The sequence below is a fragment of the Octopus bimaculoides genome, chromosome 29 (assembly GCF_046866305.1).
Source record: "Octopus bimaculoides isolate indiv1 chromosome 29, ASM4686630v1, whole genome shotgun sequence".
NCBI lineage: Eukaryota > Metazoa > Mollusca > Cephalopoda > Octopoda > Octopodidae > Octopus > Octopus bimaculoides.
In genome coordinates, this window is record NC_142956.1 from 12,565,846 (window position 1) to 12,588,063 (window position 22,218).

The 22,218-nt window shown below is 38.9% G+C and overlaps 1 protein-coding gene across 5 annotated transcripts in view; it reads right to left on the minus strand.

The window, feature by feature from the left end:
• Window positions 1-22,218, minus strand: part of LOC106875495 (sperm-tail PG-rich repeat-containing protein 2-like) — a 697,644-nt gene that overhangs the window by 33,982 nt on the left and 641,444 nt on the right. For 3 of the 5 annotated variants that reach the window (XM_089345563.1, XM_089345564.1, XM_089345562.1), the window contains one exon: window positions 4,969-5,649. The exons of the other annotated variants lie outside the window; for them this stretch is intronic. In XM_089345563.1, the coding sequence (XP_089201689.1) occupies window positions 5,572-5,649 (78 nt within the window). In that variant the 3' untranslated portion in view covers window positions 4,969-5,571. Of the gene's footprint in view, window positions 1-4,968; window positions 5,650-22,218 lie in introns of those variants that run through there. 5 annotated transcript variants of the gene reach the window in all.

Sequence of the window (22,218 nt, forward strand, 5' to 3'; positions counted from 1 at the left end):
CATGGATATATATACACACACATACAGTTATACAATCGTACATCAATACACATATACATATATCTGAACACAGGTATATATTTACAAACACACACATATATATATTTACACACACACGCATATATATATATATATACACCCGCATACCCCCCTCCCATGAAATGCTTATACACACATATATATAGGGATACATACACAAGCATACACCAATACACACATACAGAACACAGGTATATATTTACACACGCACACATATGTATAGACCTGTATAAAAACACACACCCACACATGGTTATACACACATATATATATAGGGATACACACACACAGATATACAAGCAAACATCAGCACATACACACATATATAGATACATTATGCAGGTGTATATATATATATATATATATATATATATATAATATACAAGAATAAGGGCAGAGAATTGTCAATTAATAATAGAATTAATAATTAACAATTTTGCCAAGTAGTTCAGTATGAAAAAAACCTTTATCGGTAGAACTATTTATCATCATAAATATACAGGGATTAGCATTGAGTTGCTTCTCCAACATACTGAAAATTCAGAAATAGCAGTCAAAGAACTACTGATTCCAAACTACAAATTTTTCTCTAAACGGATGGCAATATTTATGGCACACATAAAACAAAAAACCGGAGGGAAAAGCGTAAACAAACCAAGCCTTTAGTTAATTGGATACGAATCGTTTCATGGTTAAGTTAATTACGGTTTAGCCATCTAACTTAGAGATATCAAATATAAAATATACAAGAATAAGGGCAGAGAATCGTCAATTAATAATCCGTAATCCCTTCCACACGGGACTTTTTTTCATACGGGACTATTTGTGACGCACATGGAATGGATTTCTTTGAGGTGAGGTGCCTGAACTCGCTAGCCGATGAATTCGTAAGTGCCTTTCTTATCGTTGATTTCTGTTGTCGCATGGCCAAAAATTACCGTGAATTTTTTTAGAGACACTTTCAAATTTATCAGAATATTTGGGCTGAAGATTGGAATAGTGAAATTTCCATTAACTTAACCATGAAACGATTCGTATCCAATTAACTAAAGGCTTGGTTTGTTTACGCTTTTCCCTCCGGTTTTTTGTTCTGTGTGTGCCATAAATATCGCCATCCTCCTCATCACCATCCATCGTTTTTATGTCCACTTTTCCATGGTGGCATGGGTCAGAGGCATTTATTGAAGTGGGTCTTTTATTGGAGAAACCACTGAATTTTTGCCCCCATCTTTACTTATGCATGCATATGTGTTCACGTGTATGTGTGTATATTTTCATGCATACATACATACATACATATATATATGTACATGAGTATGTATATTTGTGTGTCTGTGTATATATCCGTATGCTTATCTATACATGTATATATATTGTCAGTAGTTAATATATTTGAGAAAAACCAAAACGCACTAAAACATTTGAACAATTATATATATTCAGAAGCTTGACTGTCATGGTCCATCAGAGAGTAGTCTCGATGGAAGATCTTCAGGACAAAATGGATGATATAGAGTTTACATTTTGATCAATTGAAGCACTCCAACAGACTGATATACATACATACATATATATATATATATATATATAAAAACAAATAGTAAATGAGTATATGCATATATACGTACAGGTATGTGCATACCGACATCCACCTGTATGTATAGGTGCATATCTGGGTACAGGACATTGCAAACAAACGTAGACGAGAACACACGAGCCACATAGAGAACATCTCCTTCATCAGCCAACACACGAGCCACATAGAGAACATCTCCTTCATCAGCCACCCACGTTTTAACACCGGCGTTTCGACGAGCTTGGGCAGGACGCATCGCTAAAACGGCTCGTCCCATGGATCGCAGATTAAATTTGTATACGCAAATTAAATCTAGCCATGGAGGAATGTCGTGGCGGACAAAAAACAAGACAGGAAAACAAACAGAAAAGGCTTTACGGCCAGACGAGAAAAATTATGTGTGTAAGAACGCGATGAGGCACGGACCCGAGAGAGACAAAGTGGTGCGTGCGTTACTTGGCGAAAGCCAAGGAAGGAAAGGATTATTGACCGGAAGCATGTGACCATGCCGGTGTAAAGGGAAGAGAGAGAAACAGAGGGAGGAAGTAGAAGAATAGGTGAGCAACGAGAGGAAAAGAGAAAGAGAGGAAAAACGAGGAGGAAAATGAGATACGTAGTAGTAACAGAGGAAGAACGAGAGGGGTAAAGCGAGATACGTAGTAGTACAGAGGAAGAACGAGAGGGGGAAGGAAAGAGAAAGAGATAGAGTAGCGTCGGAGGATATGAGTTACGAAAACTACTTACATTTGGAAGATGCTGCGTTCAATCATGTAAAAACAAATAGTAAATGAGTATATGCATATATACGTACAGGTATGTGCATACCGACATCCACCTGTATGTATAGGTGCATATCTGGGTACAGGACATTGCAAACAAACGTAGACGAGAACACACGAGCCACATAGAGAACATCTCCTTCATCAGCCACCCACGTTTTAACACCGGCGTTTCGACGAGCTTGGGCAGGACGCATCGCTAAAACGGCTCATATATATATATATATATATATATATATATATATACCGGAGTAAGCACATGAAATGTGCAACAAGGTGGAAAAAAAGAGTACTCAAATACCAGAGGTAGAGTAATATGCTTTATTTAAAAGCAGCAGAAATATAACAAAAAAAACGTTACTCTGAGTTTCACGTTCCCGTTCATCGGACAGTTTTGTTAGAAGTGGAGAAAGGATAACAATGCAATCGAAAGTAATATAAAATTTAAAACACATGGATTCGTTTGATTGGTTGTTTCAAATAATGGCCATGGATTGGTCGCTTCAATTAACAGTCAAGGATGCGTAATGCACAGACCAAATAAATTTAATATATATACATACACACACACACACACAAACATTTATACACATACAATTCCTTTACTTATTTACTTGTATATACACAATTCTTTTACTGATTTCCAATGAAGGTGTAATGGCTCAGTGTTTCGAGTCTTGGGCTCACAATCATGAGATAGTGAGTTCAGTTCTCAGACCAGGCTGTGTTATGTTCTTGAGCAAGACACTTTATTTCATGTTGCTCCAGTTCACTCATCTGTAGAAATGAGTTGCAACATCACAGGTGCCAAGCTGTATCGGCCCCTTTGCCTTTCCCTTGGATAACATCGGTGGCGTGAAGAGGGGAGCCCAGTATGCATGGGCAACTGCTGGTCTTCCATAAACAAACTTGCCTGGACTTGTGCCTTGGGGGGTAAATTTCTACAAGCAATCCCATGATCATTCATAACCAAAGGGGGGTATTTACTATTTTTGCCTATTTCCAAGCAAGGTAAAGTTTCACCATGTCTGGGAAAATTTTCATGAAACATTGGAAGCATATGGCACTATTTGTCTGGCCGTGGTGCTTACTTACCATTATCATGCGATAAGACAAAACACATACAAACACAAGCAGGTGTGGCTGAATGGTAAGAAGTTTGCTTCCCAACCACATGGTCCTAGGTTCAGTCCCACTGCATGACACCTTGGGCAAGTGTCTTCTACTATAGCCTCAGGCTGACAAAAGCCTTGTGAATGGATCTGGTAGATGGAAACTGAAAGAAGCTTGTCATATATATATGTATACATATATATATGTACACATATATATGTATACATATAGGTGAAGGTGTAGCTGTGTGGTAAGAAGTTTACTTCCCAACCAAATAGCTCTAGGTTCAGTCCCACATTGTGGCACCTTCGATAATTGTCTTGTGCTGTAACTTTGAGCAGACCAAAACCTTGTGAGTGGATTTGGTAAGCAGAGACTAAAAGAAACCCTTGTAAGCATATCATCATCATCATCATCACCATCATCATCATCATCATCATCATCGTTTAACGTCCACTCTCCATTCTGGTCTGGGTCAGACAGTTTGACAAGGAGCTGGCCAGGCTTGAGTTGTCTTCTTTGGAATGGTCTCTACAGCTGGATGCCCTTCCTAATACCATCCACTTTACAGAGTGGATTGGGTGCTCTTTACGTGTCACCAACACAGGTGCATTTATGCAGCACCAGCATGAGTGCATTTTATTTGGCACTGGCACCGGTAAAGGACAAGCTTGTATGTGTGGTTGACACCAATTTTACTTAGTATTCTCAAGCATAGCAAATTGCCACATGTCCCAGAACCTTGTCATTTCCTCGATGAGGCCCATCCTATCGCAATTAAATAAATCACTGGAACATTGGATACCATGACTAGACTTGGGACGAACACTGGAGTGATTTCCAGTTGCCATTTGCAGGCAAGTGGGATTTGAACTCAGAATGTAAGGAGATCTAAGATATGCCATAAAGCATTTCTGTTGATGTGCAAATGGTTCTGCGAGTCTCCCACCTGCAGAGCAAAGTGAACTGAAGGGCTTTGGTCAAGAATATAACATGCTGCCTGGTCTGAGGATTGAACCCACTGTCTAGTGATCATGAGTGCAATATCCTAACCACCATTTTAAGCAAGTGTCTTCTACTACAGCCTGGGCCAATCAAATCCTTGTGAGTGGATTCAGTAGATGGGAACTGAAAGAAGCCCATTGCACATATGTGTGTGTGTACGTGTGCTTCTGTCTGTGTTTGTCCCCCCCCACACACACACACACACCATGGCTTGACAACTGGTGTTGCTGTTTTGAATGACTGAAACAGATAAATATCGTGTTGTAAAACCGTTTTGGATAGAAAACTTGAAGACACGTCACCTGTAAGCATGACAGTCTTTCTACCATCATACCAAAGTTTTCCTTTGAATTTCTTCTTTCAAGAAACTTTATCCTTCCCATCAAGAACTGTATATCGTTGATGTCATTAAAACATTTCATAAACTTTGAAGAGGACATGAAACAAACAACAACATTTATTTAATAAGAATATTTTATTTCTGAATAAAGAAAATAAATAAGAAACTCATACAAAACAGCAACATCTCCATCCCTGCAATTATAAAATTGAAAAAAGAAAACAAAAAAAAAGTACAAGGACAAAACAAGCAATATATTTGAGGCCTTGTGGTGTTGATGCTGGTATAGTTGGATGATGGAGCTTGTGTAAAGAACATTTAAAGATTTTGATGGGGTTTCAATTACACACTAGGTCACTCAGGAACTGTTAGGGAAGTGCATGAACTGATATATAAACACACGCATATATACATATATATACACACACCCACACATACATACATGTATATATCTATATATATACACACACACAAATGCATGTATATATATATATATATATATATATATATAAACACACACAAACACATATATATACACATAAACATACATATGTGTGTATGTGTATATATTTATATATATATATATACACATGCACAAACAAACTCATTAAATATATATCTCTATACACAGATGTAAAGTAGATCAGTAATCTTCTTCTGTGACATCTTCAGCAAGACTTTCAGCACCACGTCTGCTTCAAACCAGTCATGCTCTGCGTCTATTCTAACTCGGATGGACGTGCGAGATTCACATTAAACGTCCCTTTGACCAGGGTGTCAGCAAACATAGGGGACAGCTAGAATGAGAGAAGAGGGACTTTGTTTAATATTTGACCACTATGATACAAATCCCATAAATGAATAAATAAATAAATAAATATATATATATGTATATGCATATATATATACTTATATATATATATATATATATATATATATATATATATATATATATATATATATATATATATATATATATATATACACACATATGTATATACATATATATATACATATATATATATATATATATATATATATATATATATATATATATATATAGCCCTGTGCTACCAACGTCCAAAACTGAATATGAAACTTACAGAGTACACTGGTCCACAGGGAATTCCAATCCCAGAGCCTAAATCAGTGAGAGACCTGGGTATCGACATGAGTGATGATACCAGAATGGCAACAAAGTGCACACGACTGGCTGGATGGATTCTGAGAACATTCAGAACCAGAGATAAGGAAACCATGATGGTCCTCTGGAGGACATTCGTCCTCAGCCGCCTGGGTTACTGCTCACAGCTATGGTCACCCACCAGTGTGAAATTAACAGCGGACCATGAAGCAATCCAGAGAAGATTCACAAAGACGATTGTCTCTTTGCAACTGGTCAGCTATTGGGAAAGACTGAAACAGCTAAGACTCTACTCGCTGGAGAGAAGGCGGGAGAGGTATGCAGTAATATACATCTGGAAGATCCTTGGTGGTGGGGGGGTGGAAATGTTGAGGTGGTAGTGGTGTTGGTGGTGGTAGTGGTGCTGATGGTTGCTTGGTGGTGGGGGTGGGGGTGGAAATGTTGAGGTGGTAGTGGTGTTGGTGGTGGTAGTGGTGCTGATGGTTGCTTGGTGGGGGGGGTGGAAATGTTGAGGTGGTAGTGGTGTTGGTGGTGGTAGAGGTGCTGATGGTTGCTTGGTGGTGGGGGGAGGGGTGGAAATGTTGAGGTGGTGGTAGTGGTGCTGATGGTTGCTTGGTGGTGGTGGGGGTGGTGGAAATGTTGAGGTGGTAGTAGTGTTGGTGGTGGTAGTGGTGCTGATGTTTGCTTGGTGGTGGGGGGTGGTGGAAATGTTGAGGTGGTAGTGGTGTTGGCACTTACGAATTCATCGGCTAGCGAGTTCAGGCACCTCACCTCAAAGAAATCTGAACTACTTGGCAAAATTGTTAATTATTAATTCTATTATTAATTGACGATTCTCTGCCCTTATTCTTGTATATTTTATATTTGATATCTCTAAGTTAGATGGTTAAACCGTAAATCCTTCCACACGGGACTTTTTCATACGGGACTATTTGTGACGCACATGGAATAGATTTCTTTGAGGTGAGGTGCCTGAACTCGCTAGCCGATGAATTCGTAAGTGCCTTTCTTATCGTTGATTTCTGGTGTCGCGTGGCCAAAAATTACCGTGAATTTTTTTTTAGAGACACTTTCATATCTATCAGAATATTTGGGCTGAAGATTGGAATAGTGAAATTTCCATTCACTTAACCATGAAACGATTCGTATCCAATTAACTAAAGGCTTGGTTTGTTTACGCTTTTCCCTCCGGTTTTTTGTTCTATGTGTGCCATAAATATCGCCATCCGCTTTAGAGAAAAATTTGTAGTTTGGAATCAGTAGTTCTTTGACTGCTATTTCTGAATTTTCAGTATGTTGGAGAAGCAACTCAATTGCTAATCCCTGTATATTTATGATATATATATATATATATATATATATATATATACACATACACACACATAAGCACATACCGATACATGCATTCATACACATACATATACACATGTACATAAACACACACATACATGTATATACACATACGCAGTACATGGGTGTATTCAAGTACACAGGCTCACACACATATCCCCACTTATAAACACAGACATATACATACATACACACATGTACGTATATGCACATGTCCCAGGAGTGGTAGCTGAAACGTAGCAAAAAAGTGCCAAACCTTTGAGTTAGCATTCAAAATAAACAAAGAACAACAACAACCAGAACAATATCAACAGCAATGTTGCTTTGCTTGGAGAATAATTGGTGGCAGCGGTGGTGGTGTTGGTGGTATCGATGGTGGTAGTGGTGGTGGTGGTAATGAGGGTTCTGGTGGTGGTGGTGATGTTGGTGGTAGTAGTGTTGGGGGTGGTGGCGTTGGTGGTGAGGTGATGGTAATGAGGATGTTGATGTGGTGGTAGTGATGGTGTTGGGGGTGGTGGTGTTGGTGGTGGTGTTGGTGGTAGAAGTTTTTGGGGAGGGGGAGGGCAGTCAATTAGATCGCCCCCCCCCTCTCCTCAGTATGCAACTGGTACTTAATCCATCGACCCTGAAAGGATGAAAGGCAAAGTCGACCTTGACGGAATTTGAACTCAAAACGTAAAGACAGACGAAATATCACTAAGCATTTCGTCCAGCATGCTAACGTTTCTGTCAGCTCACCGCCTTAATAATAATAATAATAATAATAATATTAATAATAATAATCCATTCTACAATAGGCACAAGGCCTGAAATTTTGGGGGTAGGGATAAGTCAATTATATCGACCCCAGTAGTCAACTGGTATTTATTTTATCAACCCCTAAACAGTAATAATAGTAACAAACCTTTCTATTATAGGCACAAGGCCTGACATTTTTGGGGAGGGGGGCTAGTCAATTATATCGATCCAATAATGATAATGATAATAATAATAATAATAATAATATTTATCCTGAGTCAACCGTCAGTGGGAGAGATATGACAAAAACCAAATTTAAATAATTATAAAGACACCAATAACCATAATAATAATAATAATAATAATAGAATAAAAATATTGATAATAATGGTAATATTAATAATGATATTGAAATAATTATGTTGAATCATGGAAAATTATCTGACTTAAGAATTTTAATGATAGTCTAATTTTGTGTCGACAAAATAGTCCATTCCATGAAGGGGGCGACCCTGTGTGTGTTTTAAATCATTATTTTATTTTTTATTTTAACAGCCCAAAAGCACCTTCCCCCACCCACTATCCTCTTGTAGAATTCTGCAGTTTCATGCAAAGCAATTTCTTTTAAATTAAGACGCATTTAGATGACATGTGTTTTAGAACAATCTCTGATGATCACCAACTAAAAGCTGTTGTGAGAATGGGGGCGTGAAATCTGAAATCCCTGGTTTTTATTTAAGCATTTACCCTTTTTTCTTTTCATTCATTTTTTCCATATTTTGCGAAGGTGGGGACTGAGGGTTTGGGTTTTCTTGAGCAACTAGTAAATTGGAGTTACCATTAAAAAATTCTGATACAATGAACATTTATCTGAATTGAGGAATATTTAGATGGCTTACGGTAATAATTTCTGTTAAAGAATTCAACTAAAAGCCATTTTAATAATGACTTGTGGCTTTTTTGTTTTATCTTTCACTTATTTCAGTCATTAGACTGTGGCCATGCTGGGGCATCACCTTAAAAAATTTAAGATGAATGAATCAATGAATCAATCCTAATACTATCTTTTATTTTTTTTAGTTTAATTTGCTGAACTGCTAAGTTACAGGAATGTAAACACACCAGCCACAGTTTTCAAGTGGTTATGAGAGGCAAACACCGTCAGAAAGACACACATGCGCACACAGGTTTTGGTTCACGTGAGGTTATAGTGGAAGACACTTGCCCAATGTGCCATACATTGGGACTGTACCCAGAACCACGTTGTAAGGAGGCAAACTTCTTACCACACAGCCATGCCTGGTATGTACTCTATCAGTTTCTTTCTCTGAAACACTAAGTTATCAGGATGTAAACAAATCAACACCAGATGTCAAATAATGTTGAGGAGACAAACAGAAAAACACATGCACAAACATATACATATATGCACTAGGCTTCCACACAGTTTCCATCCACCAAATTTACTCACAAGGAATCGGTCAGCCTGGTGCCATAGTAGAGGACACTTCTGTAAACACTTGCCCAATGTGTTGCAGAGTGGGACTGAACCCAGAACCATGTAGTTGAAAAAGCAAGCTCCCTAATCCCACAGCCTTGCTGGCATTAGTAGATACACAACAGGCTTCTTTCAGTTTCCATCAACTAAATCCACTCACAAGGAATTGATCAGTCTAGGGCTAAAGTATAAAAAACTTACCCAAGGTGCCATGCAGTGGGACTGAACCTGGTTTCTTAACCACACAATCTTACCTGCACTAACAGGTGCATAATGGGCTTCTTTCAGTTTCCATCAACTAAATCCACTCACAAGGAATTGATCAGTCTAGGGCTAAAGTATAAAAAACTTACCCAAGGTGCCATGCAGTGGGACTGAACCTGGTTTCTTAACCACACAATCTTACCTGCACTAACAGGTGCATAATGGGCTTCTTTCAGTTTCCATCAACTAAATCCACTCACAAGGAATTGATCAGTCTAGGGCTAAAGTATAAAAAACTTACCCAAGGTGCCATGCAGTGGGACTGAACCTGGTTTCTTAACCACACAATCTTACCTGCACTAACAGGTGCATAATGGGCTTCTTTCAGTTTCCATCAACTAAATCCACTCACAAGGAATTGATCAGTCTAGGGCTAAAGTATAAAAAACTTACCCAAGGTGCCATGCAGTGGGACTGAACCTGGTTTCTTAACCACACAATCTTACCTGCACTAACAGGTGCATAATGGGCTTCTTTCAGTTTCCATCAACTAAATCCACTCACAAGGAATTGATCAGTCTAGGGCTAAAGTATAAAAAACTTACCCAAGGTGCCATGCAGTGGGACTGAACCTGGTTTCTTAACCACACAATCTTACCTGCACTAACAGGTGCATAATGGGCTTCTTTCAGTTTCCATCAACTAAATCCACTCACAAGGAATTGATCAGTTGGAAGCTAAAGTAAAAAACAACTGCTCAAGGTACCACATAGTGGGACTGAACCAGCAAGCACATTGTTGAAAAGCAAGCCTCTTAACCTATTGCTTGCACCAATTGATACACAATGGGCTTCTTTTAGTTTCCATCAGCTAAATCCACTCATGAGGCATAGATCAGTCAAAAGTTAAAGTAAAAAAAACGATTGCCCAAGGTGCCACACAGTGGGACTGAACCTGGAACCATGAGGTTAAAGAACAAGCTTCTTAACCACACAGCCAAGCTTGTGCCTACAGAATGTAAGCAACAATTTATCAACGTTCTCACACAATGGAATTTCTTTTAATTTAGCGATATTTAGATGACGTGTTACATAATAATAAACCCCAATAATTTCTGTAAATATCTCGGCTAAAAGCCACCTTGTTAATGGAATGCTGGTCCCCAGCATTTTTTTTTTTTGAGAGAGAGAGAGTAGGGGATTGGAGGGGCATGTTTTCTTAAGCAAATAGAAAATTAGGGTAATCCGTAAAAATTCAAATACAATGGAACCTTTATTTAAATCCAGGAATTATTTAGACGTGATGCTTGAAAACTAACTCCCAGTAGTCTCTCAGAAACAATTAAGTTAAAAGCCATTTTAATTAGGGGTTCAGTACCCTATTGTGATATTTTCCCAGCATCCAGTCGGTTACATTAAAAGCTCCAGTGTTTCCATACAATTTCTTTTTTATATTCTTTCAATTTTTTTCTTTTTTCAATTCAGAATTTGATGTGTTTTAAAAACTATAATCTTTTTTTTTTAATGACTTATAATAATGATGATGATAATAATAATAATAATAATAATAATAATAATCACCTCGCTCGTTATTGTTAAAAAATAATTGGCCAATATTCCAACTTGATGATACAATGTCTTTATTTCATTTTCGCTTTTTTCAATCAAACAATGCAACTAGTAGCAGACCGACATTTTAAAAAGTAACAACCAACTCTTCTGATCTTTTATTTGTTTTGGCCATTGGACTGTGGTCATGCTGGGGCACCATCTTGAACAGGCATAGGAGTGGCTGTGTGGTAAGTAGCTTGCTTACCAACCACATGGTTCCGGGTACAGTCCCACAGCAAAGCATCTTGGGCAAGTGTTTTCTACTGACCAAAACCTTGTGAGTGGATTTGGTTGAAAGAAACTGAAAGAAGCCCATTGTATATATGTATATATATAATGTAAGTAGTTTTCGTAACTCATATCCTCCGACGCTACTCTATCTCTTTCTCTTTCCTTCCCCCCCTCGTTCTTCCTCTGTACTACTACGTATCTCCCTTTACTCCTCTCGTTCTTCCTCTGTTACTACTACGTATCTCTTTTTCCCCCTCGTTTTTCCCCTCTTTCTCTTTTCCTCTCGTTGCTCACCTATTCTTCTACTTCCTCCCTCTGTTTCTCTCTCTTCCCTTTACACCGGCATGGTCACATGCTTCCGGTCAATAATCCTTTCCTTCCTTGGCTTTCGCCAAGCAACGCACGCACCACTTTGTCCCTCTCGGGTCCGTGCCTCATCGCGTTCTTACACACATAATTTTTCTCGTGTGGCCGTAAAGCCTTTTCTGTTTGTTTTCCTGTCTTGTTTTTTGTCCGCCACTACATTCCTCCATGGCTAGATTTAATTTGCGTATACAAATTTAATCTGCGATCCATGGGACGAGCCGTTTTAGCGATGCGTCCTGCCCAAGCTCGTCGAAACGCCGGTGTTAAAACGTGGGTGGCTGATGAAGGAGAATGTTCTCTATGTGGCTCGTGTGTTCTCGTCTACGTTTGTTTGCAATGTCCTGTACCCAGATATGCACCTATACATACAGGTGGATGTCGGTATGCACATACCTGTACGTATATATGCATATACTCATTTACTATTTGTTTTTATATATATATATATATATATATATATATATATATATATAAGGTTTTTAAACTTTTAAATTTTCATATTCAAAAGAGACAGGGACTTCAAATTCGATATATCGATTTATTTGAAGTCTCTGTCTCTTTTGAGTATGAAAATTTAAAAGTTTAAAAACCTTATGATATAAATATAAACTGTGAGAACGACCCTTAAGGAATCTAATTAATGATCTCCTAAGGTAAGTTCTTATGCTATATTGGTAGCGGTTGCTACATCCTCTGGGAAAATTATTATATATATATATATATATATAAGCAATGTTAAATCTCTGAACGAGGTATTAACAGTAACTGCATGATAAAGTGAAGTATATTTGCCACTTAAATGTGGCTGACCCCGAGGGGTGGATGTTACTGTTGCTTTTAACCCCAGGAGGACATCTCCTCCAGCTGGCTATCGACACACTTCTGTGTCCTGTCTGTATTTGCCAAGGGACGTTATCCTTCCCATCTTGATCTACGATACGTACGTACTCGAGTTTCAGGGTTATTTCCCTTCTTCAGCGTACGACAATCGCCGACCTTCGATGCAAAAGGCATCCCTTGGCAAATATATATAAGTTTTTCCAGTGAAATTATTCACTGATATCGAAAAACTGAAAACAAGCAATGTTAAATCTCTGAACGAGGTATTAACAGTATATATATATATATATATATATATATATATATATATATATAGTGGTTGGCGTTAGGAAGGGCATCCAGCTGTAGAAACTCTGCCAAATCAGATTGGAGCCTGGTGTTGCCATCCGGTTTCACCAGTCCTCAGTCAAATCGTCCAACCCATGCTAGCATGGAAAGCGGACGTTAAACGATGATGATGATGATGATGATGATGATGATATATATATATAAACAATATATGAGTATATGCATATATATGTACATGTATGTATATACGTTCATCCACATGCACATATAGATACATAACTGGGTACATGACGTGGCAAAAGAACAAGGACAAAAAAGGTAAACAAGGTACAACAAACAAGCAGGCCACATAGAAACATCTCCTTCATCAGCTGCCACCATTAAAACACCGGCGTTTCGAAGAATTAAGGCACACACACATATGTATGTATGTATGTATTTATATCTATGTGTGTATGTTTGTATTTATCCCCCCACAATTGCTTGACAACCGATGTTGGTTTGTTTACGTCCCTGTAACTTAGCAGTTCTGAGTTCAAATTCTGCCAAGCTCAACATTACCATTCATCCTTTCGGGGTTGATAAATTAAGTACCAGTCCCCCCTCACCCCAAATTTCAGGTCTTGTGCCTTTAGTAGAAAAGATTATCATTATTATTATTATTATTATTATTATTATTATTATTATTATCATTATTATCATTATTATTATTATTATTGATAAATAAAGAGGTGAGCTGGCAGAATGGTTAGCTTGCCAGGCAGAATGCCTAGCAGCATCTCACTTGTCTTTTCATTCTGAATTCAAATACTGCCAAGGTCAACTTAGCCTTTCATTCTTTTGAGGTCGGTAAAATAAGTACTTACCCCCTTCGCCAGACCTTGCTGGCCTTGAGCCAAAATTTGAAATCATTAGGCGTAGGAGTGGCTGTGTGGTAAGTAGCTAGCTTACCAACCACATGGTCCAGGGTTCAGTCCCACTGCGTGGCATCTTGGGCAAGTGTCTTCTACTATAGCCTCGGGCCGACCAAAGGAAACTGAAAGAAGCCCGTCGTATATATGTATATATATATGTATGTGTGTATATGTTGTGTATCTGTGTTTGTCCCCCCACAACCTCGCTTGACAACCGATGCTGGTGTGTTTACGTTCCCCGTAACTTAGTGGTTCGGCAAAAAGAGACCGATAGAATAAGTACTAGGCTTACAAAGAATAAGTCCTGGGGTTGATTTGCTCGACTAAAGGCGGTGCTCCAGCATGACCGCAGTCAAATGACTGAAACAAGTAAAAGAGTATTATTCTTTTCTCCGTTTTCTTCCTCTGTTTAGACGAACGTTTTTCTACTTTTTCGGACAAAACCTTTTGTAACCTTCATCCTGTCTTTGTCCTTACATGTTTTTAATTGATATTAACCCTTGTGGCCAATAAAACAAATTAATTATTATTATTATTGTTATTATTGTTGTTGTTATTATTATTATTATTATTATTATTATTATTATTATTGTTATTGTTATTATTATTTTGTAATTTTAGCAACCACTCAACCTAGCAAGCAACCTGAGCAGTTTGCTGCAATAATCTTTTCCATTTACAAGTCAAGTATGAAGTGTATTTAAAATATTCCTCTTTAATGATAATCCGAATGAATCATGTGAGTAACTCACTGAAGTGCCAGCTTTGGAATCGGATAGCAGGGACATTAGGGGGGAGGGTCTGACTTTTTTTAAAACAACCCTAAGACTAACACATAATTCACAGACAGACACACAGACACACAGAAACTAAAGCATTCTCATGTAGAGGCAGACCCCAGACTAAGTTAGCAGCCTGTTTCAAAAAATGCGTGTTAACTTGGAAAAGAATGCGTAGCTGTGTGGTAAGATGCTTGCTTCCTAACCAAATGATTCCAGGTTCAGTCCCCCTGTGTGGCACCTTGGGCAAAGATCTTATAACCTTGGCTCAACCAAAGCCATGTGAGTGGATGTGGTAGATGGAAACTGAAAGAATACACTATCTATCTATATATATATATATATTCTTACTCTTTTACTTGTTTCAGTTATTTGACTGTGGCCTTGCTGGAGCACCACCTTTAGTCGAGCAAATCAACCCCAGGACTTATTCTTTGTAAGCCTAGTACTTATTCTATCAGTCCCTTTTGCCGAACCGCTAGGTTACGGGGACCTAAACACACCATCGATGTTGGGAGGACAAACACAGACACACACACATACATATACATATATACGACGGGCTTCTTTCAGTTTCCGTCTACTAAATCCACTCACAAGGCTTTGGTTGGCCCAAGGCTATAGTAGAAGACACTTGCCCAAGGTACCACGCAGTGGGACTGAACCCGGAACCATGTGGTTCGTAAGCAAGCTACTTACCACACTGTCACTCCTACACCTATATATATATATATATATATATATATATATATATATATATATATATATATGGAGGTGGCTATAGGCAATATAAAACCAAAATGGAAGAATTCAGTTGTCACTAATTGTGAGTGATGGTACAGGATTGCACCTACATTGCTAGAAATAAGAGTCAAAATCCCTCTTAGCCACAAAGAAGCACATGTATATGTACTGACAGGGGAGCTAACTGCCCCACAGCGAGCAAGATCATACTAGAATTCTAGTTTTGCTTGAAATTAAAGCTCATCAGTGGTGACTACTCAGTTGCTGAATGGTTTGGCCAAGTCCTGACTGTCAGTACATAGATTGAACCTAGAACCATGTGCTTGGAAAGCAAGCTTCTTACCACACAGTTACGACTGTGCCATGGCACTCCAATTTTAGCTTAACAACCTCACCTCATTCTGAACAAGCTCTTCATGTCAGACCACCATCACCTCCAGCATTGTCTTACACAAGGTGGGTAGTGGGACTGAACCTGGAACCATGTAGTTTGGAAGCAAACTTCTTGAAATATCATCATCATTATCATCATTGTTCAACGTCTGTTTTCCATGCTGGCATGGGTTGTTTGGTGTGACCAGAGCTGCCTCAAGTCCATGTCTATTTTGGCTTGGTTTCTACGGCTGGATGCTCTTCCTATAAACCAAATGTTTATATTATATCTTATACTTGTTTCAGTCGTTAGACCTTACAGAGCGGACCAGGTGCTTTTATGCAGCACCAGCAAGAGTGCATTTACACGGCATTGGTACACATGCCTTTTACATGGCACCAGCACCTATGACTCTGCAATATTTAGGATGCTCAACTGGAGGGGGTTGCAGGGGACAAGCCTGTACGCTAAGACAGCCATGCTCTTACTTGGCTGAGCATGTCTTCTCAGGCACAGCAAACTGTTTAAAATAAAACATTAACACAAAGTCAAAAGAGATGAAACGCATAACAATATTTCTGTAACATAAACCATCTAAATACAGTCTTTATTAATCTATATTAATCCGGTTTACTCACTAATTAAACCAGGCTTAAGTAAATTACGTATCTAACCCTCTTTAGTTATTTCAATGAGTAATCCAGTTTAGTAACATGTTTTTAAAAGGGATTAAGGGGGTTTCATTATTCTAAGCAAACAAATACATATGAAAAACAAATGTTTATATTATATCTTTTGTTTGTTTTAGTCATTAGACTGTGGCCATGCTGGGGCACTGACTTGAAAAGTTTTTTAGTTGAATTAATTGATCACAGATGTTTTTTTTTTTTTTTTTTTTTTAAATGTCTAGTACTTATTTTATCAGTTGCATTTGCTGAAATGCTAATTTACAGGGATGTAAACAAACCAACAGTGGTTGTCAAGTAATGACGGGGGACAAACACAAGCACAAAGACACACACACACACATGTAGAGGTCTCCTTCATTGACTCATACATACACATACACATACATAAGACAGCATGCAGTGATTTGAGTGCGATTTGGCTGCTATTTCTACCAGGTCTAGCTACCATGTAAAGGTCTCCCTCATCAACTCATACATATAAACATACATAAGACAGTAGGGTGTGATTTGAGGGCGATTTGGTTGCTATTTTTACCAGGTCTAGCTACCATGTAGAGGTTTCCCTCATTGGCTCATATATTCATTTTTTTTTTTTTCCGAGCGGGATCGTTTGCCAGTGCCCCTGGACTGGCTCATGTGCGAGTGACACGAGGTTTTTCGAGCGAGATCGTTGCCGGTGCCCTTGGACTGGCTCTTGTGCGGGTGGCACATAAAAGACACCATTTCGAGCGTGGCCGTTTTCGTGCGGGTGACACGTAAAAGCACCCACTACACTCTCTGAGTGGTTGGCGTTAGGAAGGGCATCCAGCTGTAGAAACTCTGCCAAATCAGACTGGAGCCTGGTGTTGCCATCCGGTTTCACCAGTCCTCAGTCAAATCGTCCAACCCATGCTAGCATGGAAAGCGGACGTTAAACGATGATGATGATGATGATGATGATGATAGGTAAGACAGTAGGATGCAATTTGAGGGAGATTTGGCTGCTATTTCTACAAGGTCTAGCTACCATATAGAGAGGTCTCCCTCATCAGCACATACATACAACATATTCACAACAACAAAAACAATATTTGCTGAGTCAGATATGTTAATTGAGATATTGTTAATATATCACCCGTCACCCCAGCCTCCCAACCATCTTTGCTACTCTAATATATTGAAAAAAATGCTTTTAATTTATAGCTGTGCACCTGTCCCTTTCTTATTTTCCCTACCCCTTCTTTGTAACAGGTCCTTTAGTTTAATAAGCCCATAATTATTTATCAAGAAACAGCCCTTTCACTCCCTTCTGCCACTCAATATACTTTTCAACCCCTATTTTTTTTTTTTTTTTGCAGAGTCCTTTTTAAAAATGAAATATTAGTACAAATAATAATAGCAATAATAATAATAATAATAATAATAATAATAATAATAATAATCCTTTCTACTACAAGCACAAGGACTGAAATTTGGGGAAGGAGCTAAGTCAATTACATCGACCCCCAGTGTCTCGCTGGTACTTAATTTATCAACCTCAAAAGAGTAAAAGGCAAAGTTGACCTCGGTGGAATTTGAACACAGAATGTGAAGACAGATGAAAGCGTTTTGCCAGGCATGCTAAAGACTCTGCCAGCTCACTGCCTTAATAATAATAATAATAATAATAATGATAATAATAATAATAATAGTAGTAGTAGTAGTAGTAGTAGTAGTAGTAGTAATAGTAGTAATAGTAGTAGTGGTAATCTTTTCAGCTATATGCATTTGGGCTGAAATTTTTGTGACCATCCCATCTTTTATTCAGTCATAGTGTATCTAGGACTACATTATCTAATGTACTGTACAGTAAATAGTATAAGTGGCTATAGCTTTTTTTGTAGTGGTTGTTTAGCCCCAGGTCAGTTGATCCAGTCGACCTATGATCATAGATGTTTCAGCAGTGACCATCCCATCTATTACTCAGACATAGTATATCTTGGACTACGTTATCTAATGTGTAGCTTAGTAGTTAAATGAAAACTACACTGACCCCTGTCTCACCCTTTTTTCCCCTCTACTCTATACACTGAATCAACACCCTTTTTTATCTTAATGACACCTCATCTCATTTCTGAATCAACAAAGGACCCCCCCCCCAGGGTTTGTTCAACCCTTCTCCACTAACCCCTGCTGCTCCCTTCCTTGCTCTTATTATCTGGGGTGTGAGGCTGGGGGATTTCTTTAAGCCTAACCCCTTTGTAATCATCACACCAATTAACATTCCAGTGCTAGTCACTGTCCAATCATACTAATTAGATGACGTGTCACTAATCACTAAAATATAATTACACCTGTAGAGTGTGGGGGAATGATTCCATGCCTGGATTTTGTGTTGTGTGTCTAAGAGGGAAATAAGCAGTAATACCAGTGAGGAGGTGTTTTATACATACATATTGGCTTATACATTGGCTCATACATACATATATACGACAGTGGGGTGTGATTTGAGGGAGATTTGGTTGCTATTTCTACCAGGTCTAGCTACCATGAAGAGGTTTCCCCTCTCAGCCTCATACACACATATATACATACATAAGACAGTGGGCTGTGATTTGAGGGACATTATTTCTACCAGGTCTAGCTACCATGTAGAGATCTCCCTCATTGACTCATATACTCATATATACATACATAAGACAATAGGGTGTGATTTGAGGGAGATTTGGTTGCTATTTTGGTTGATATTTCTACCAGGTCTAGTTACCATGAAGAGGTTTCCCCTCTCAGCCTCATACACACATATATACATACATAAGACAGTGGGCTGTGATTTGAGGGACATCCAGTTGCTACTTCTATCAGGTCTAGCTACCATGTAGAGATCTCCCTCATTGACTCATATACTCATATATACATACATAAGACAGTAGGGTGTGATTTGAGGGAGATTTGGTTGCTATTTCTACCAGGTCTAGCTACCATGAAGAGGTTTCCCCTCTCAGCCTCATACACACATATATACATAGATAAGACAGTGGGCTGTGATTTGAGGGACATCCAGTTGCTACTTCTATCAGGTCTAGCTACCATGTAGAGATCTCCCTCATTGACTCATATACTCATATATACATACATAAGACAGTAGGGTGTGATTTGAGGGAGATTTGGTTGCTATTTCTACCAGGTCTAGCTACCATGAAGAGGTTTCCCCTCTCAGCCTCATACACACATATATACATACATAAGACAGTGGGCTGTGATTTGAGGGACATCCAGTTGCTACTTCTATCAGGTCTAGCTACCATGTAGAGATCTCCCTCATTGACTCATATACTCATATATACATACATAAGACAGTAGGGTGTGATTTGAGGGAGATTTGGTTGCTATTTCTACCAGGTCTAGCTACCATGAAGAGGTTTCCCCTCTCAGCCTCATACACACATATATACATACATAAGACAGTGGGCTGTGATTTGAGGGACATCCAGTTGCTACTTCTATCAGGTCTAGCTACCATGTAGAGATCTCCCTCATTGACTCATATACTCATATATACATACATAAGACAGTAGGGTGTGATTTGAGGGAGATTTGGTTGCTATTTCTACCAGGTCTAGCTACCATGAAGAGGTTTCCCCTCTCAGCCTCATACACACATATATACATACATAAGACAGTGGGCTGTGATTTGAGGGACATCCAGTTGCTACTTCTATCAGGTCTAGCTACCATGTAGAGATCTCCCTCATTGACTCATATACTCATATATACATACATAAGACAGTAGGGTGTGATTTGAGGGAGATTTGGTTGCTATTTCTACCAGGTCTAGCTACCATGAAGAGGTTTCCCCTCTCAGCCTCATACACACATATATACATACATAAGACAGTGGGCTGTGATTTGAGGGACATCCAGTTGCTACTTCTATCAGGTCTAGCTACCATGTAGAGATCTCCCTCATTGACTCATATACTCATATATACATACATAAGACAGTAGGGTGTGATTTGAGGGAGATTTGGTTGCTATTTCTACCAGGTCTAGCTACCATGAAGAGGTTTCCCCTCTCAGCCTCATACACACATATATACATACATAAGACAGTGGGCTGTGATTTGAGGGACATCCAGTTGCTACTTCTATCAGGTCTAGCTACCATGTAGAGATCTCCCTCATTGACTCATATACTCATATATACATACATAAGACAGTAGGGTGTGATTTGAGGGAGATTTGGTTGCTATTTCTACCAGGTCTAGCTACCATGAAGAGGTTTCCCCTCTCAGCCTCATACACACATATATACATAGATAAGACAGTGGGCTGTGATTTGAGGGACATCCAGTTGCTACTTCTATCAGGTCTAGCTACCATGTAGAGATCTCCCTCATTGACTCATATACTCATATATACATACATAAGACAGTAGGGTGTGATTTGAGGGAGATTTGGTTGCTATTTCTACCAGGTCTAGCTACCATGAAGAGGTTTCCCCTCTCAGCCTCATACACACATATATACATACATAAGACAGTGGGCTGTGATTTGAGGGACATCCAGTTGCTACTTCTATCAGGTCTAGCTACCATGTAGAGATCTCCCTCATTGACTCATATACTCATATATACATACATAAGACAGTAGGGTGTGATTTGAGGGAGATTTGGTTGCTATTTCTACCAGGTCTAGCTACCATGAAGAGGTTTCCCCTCTCAGCCTCATACACACATATATACATAGATAAGACAGTGGGCTGTGATTTGAGGGACATCCAGTTGCTACTTCTATCAGGTCTAGCTACCATGTAGAGATCTCCCTCATTGACTCATATACTCATATATACATACATAAGACAGTAGGGTGTGATTTGAGGGAGATTTGGTTGCTATTTCTACCAGGTCTAGCTACCATGAAGAGGTTTCCCCTCTCAGCCTCATACACACATATATACATACATAAGACAGTGGGCTGTGATTTGAGGGACATCCAGTTGCTACTTCTATCAGGTCTAGCTACCATGTAGAGATCTCCCTCATTGACTCATATACTCATATATACATACATAAGACAGTAGGGTGTGATTTGAGGGAGATTTGGTTGCTATTTCTACCAGGTCTAGCTACCATGAAGAGGTTTCCCCTCTCAGCCTCATACACACATATATACATAGATAAGACAGTGGGCTGTGATTTGAGGGACATCCAGTTGCTACTTCTATCAGGTCTAGCTACCATGTAGAGATCTCCCTCATTGACTCATATACTCATATATACATACATAAGACAGTAGGGTGTGAGTTGAGGGAGATTTGGTTGCTATTTCTACCAGGTCTAGCTACCATGATAAGGTTTCCCCTCTCAGCCTCATACACACATATATACATAGATAAGACAGTGGGCTGTGATTTGAGGGACATCCAGTTGCTACTTCTACCAGGTCTAGCTACCATGTAGAGATCTCCCTCATTGACTCATATATTCATATATACATACATAAGACAGTAGGGTGTGATTTGAGGGAGATTTGGCTGCTATTTCTACAAGGTCAAGCTACCATATACAGGTCTCCCTCAAAACACAGATAAAACAGGGGACAACATTATTTATATCATTATATGATCGAACACCACGC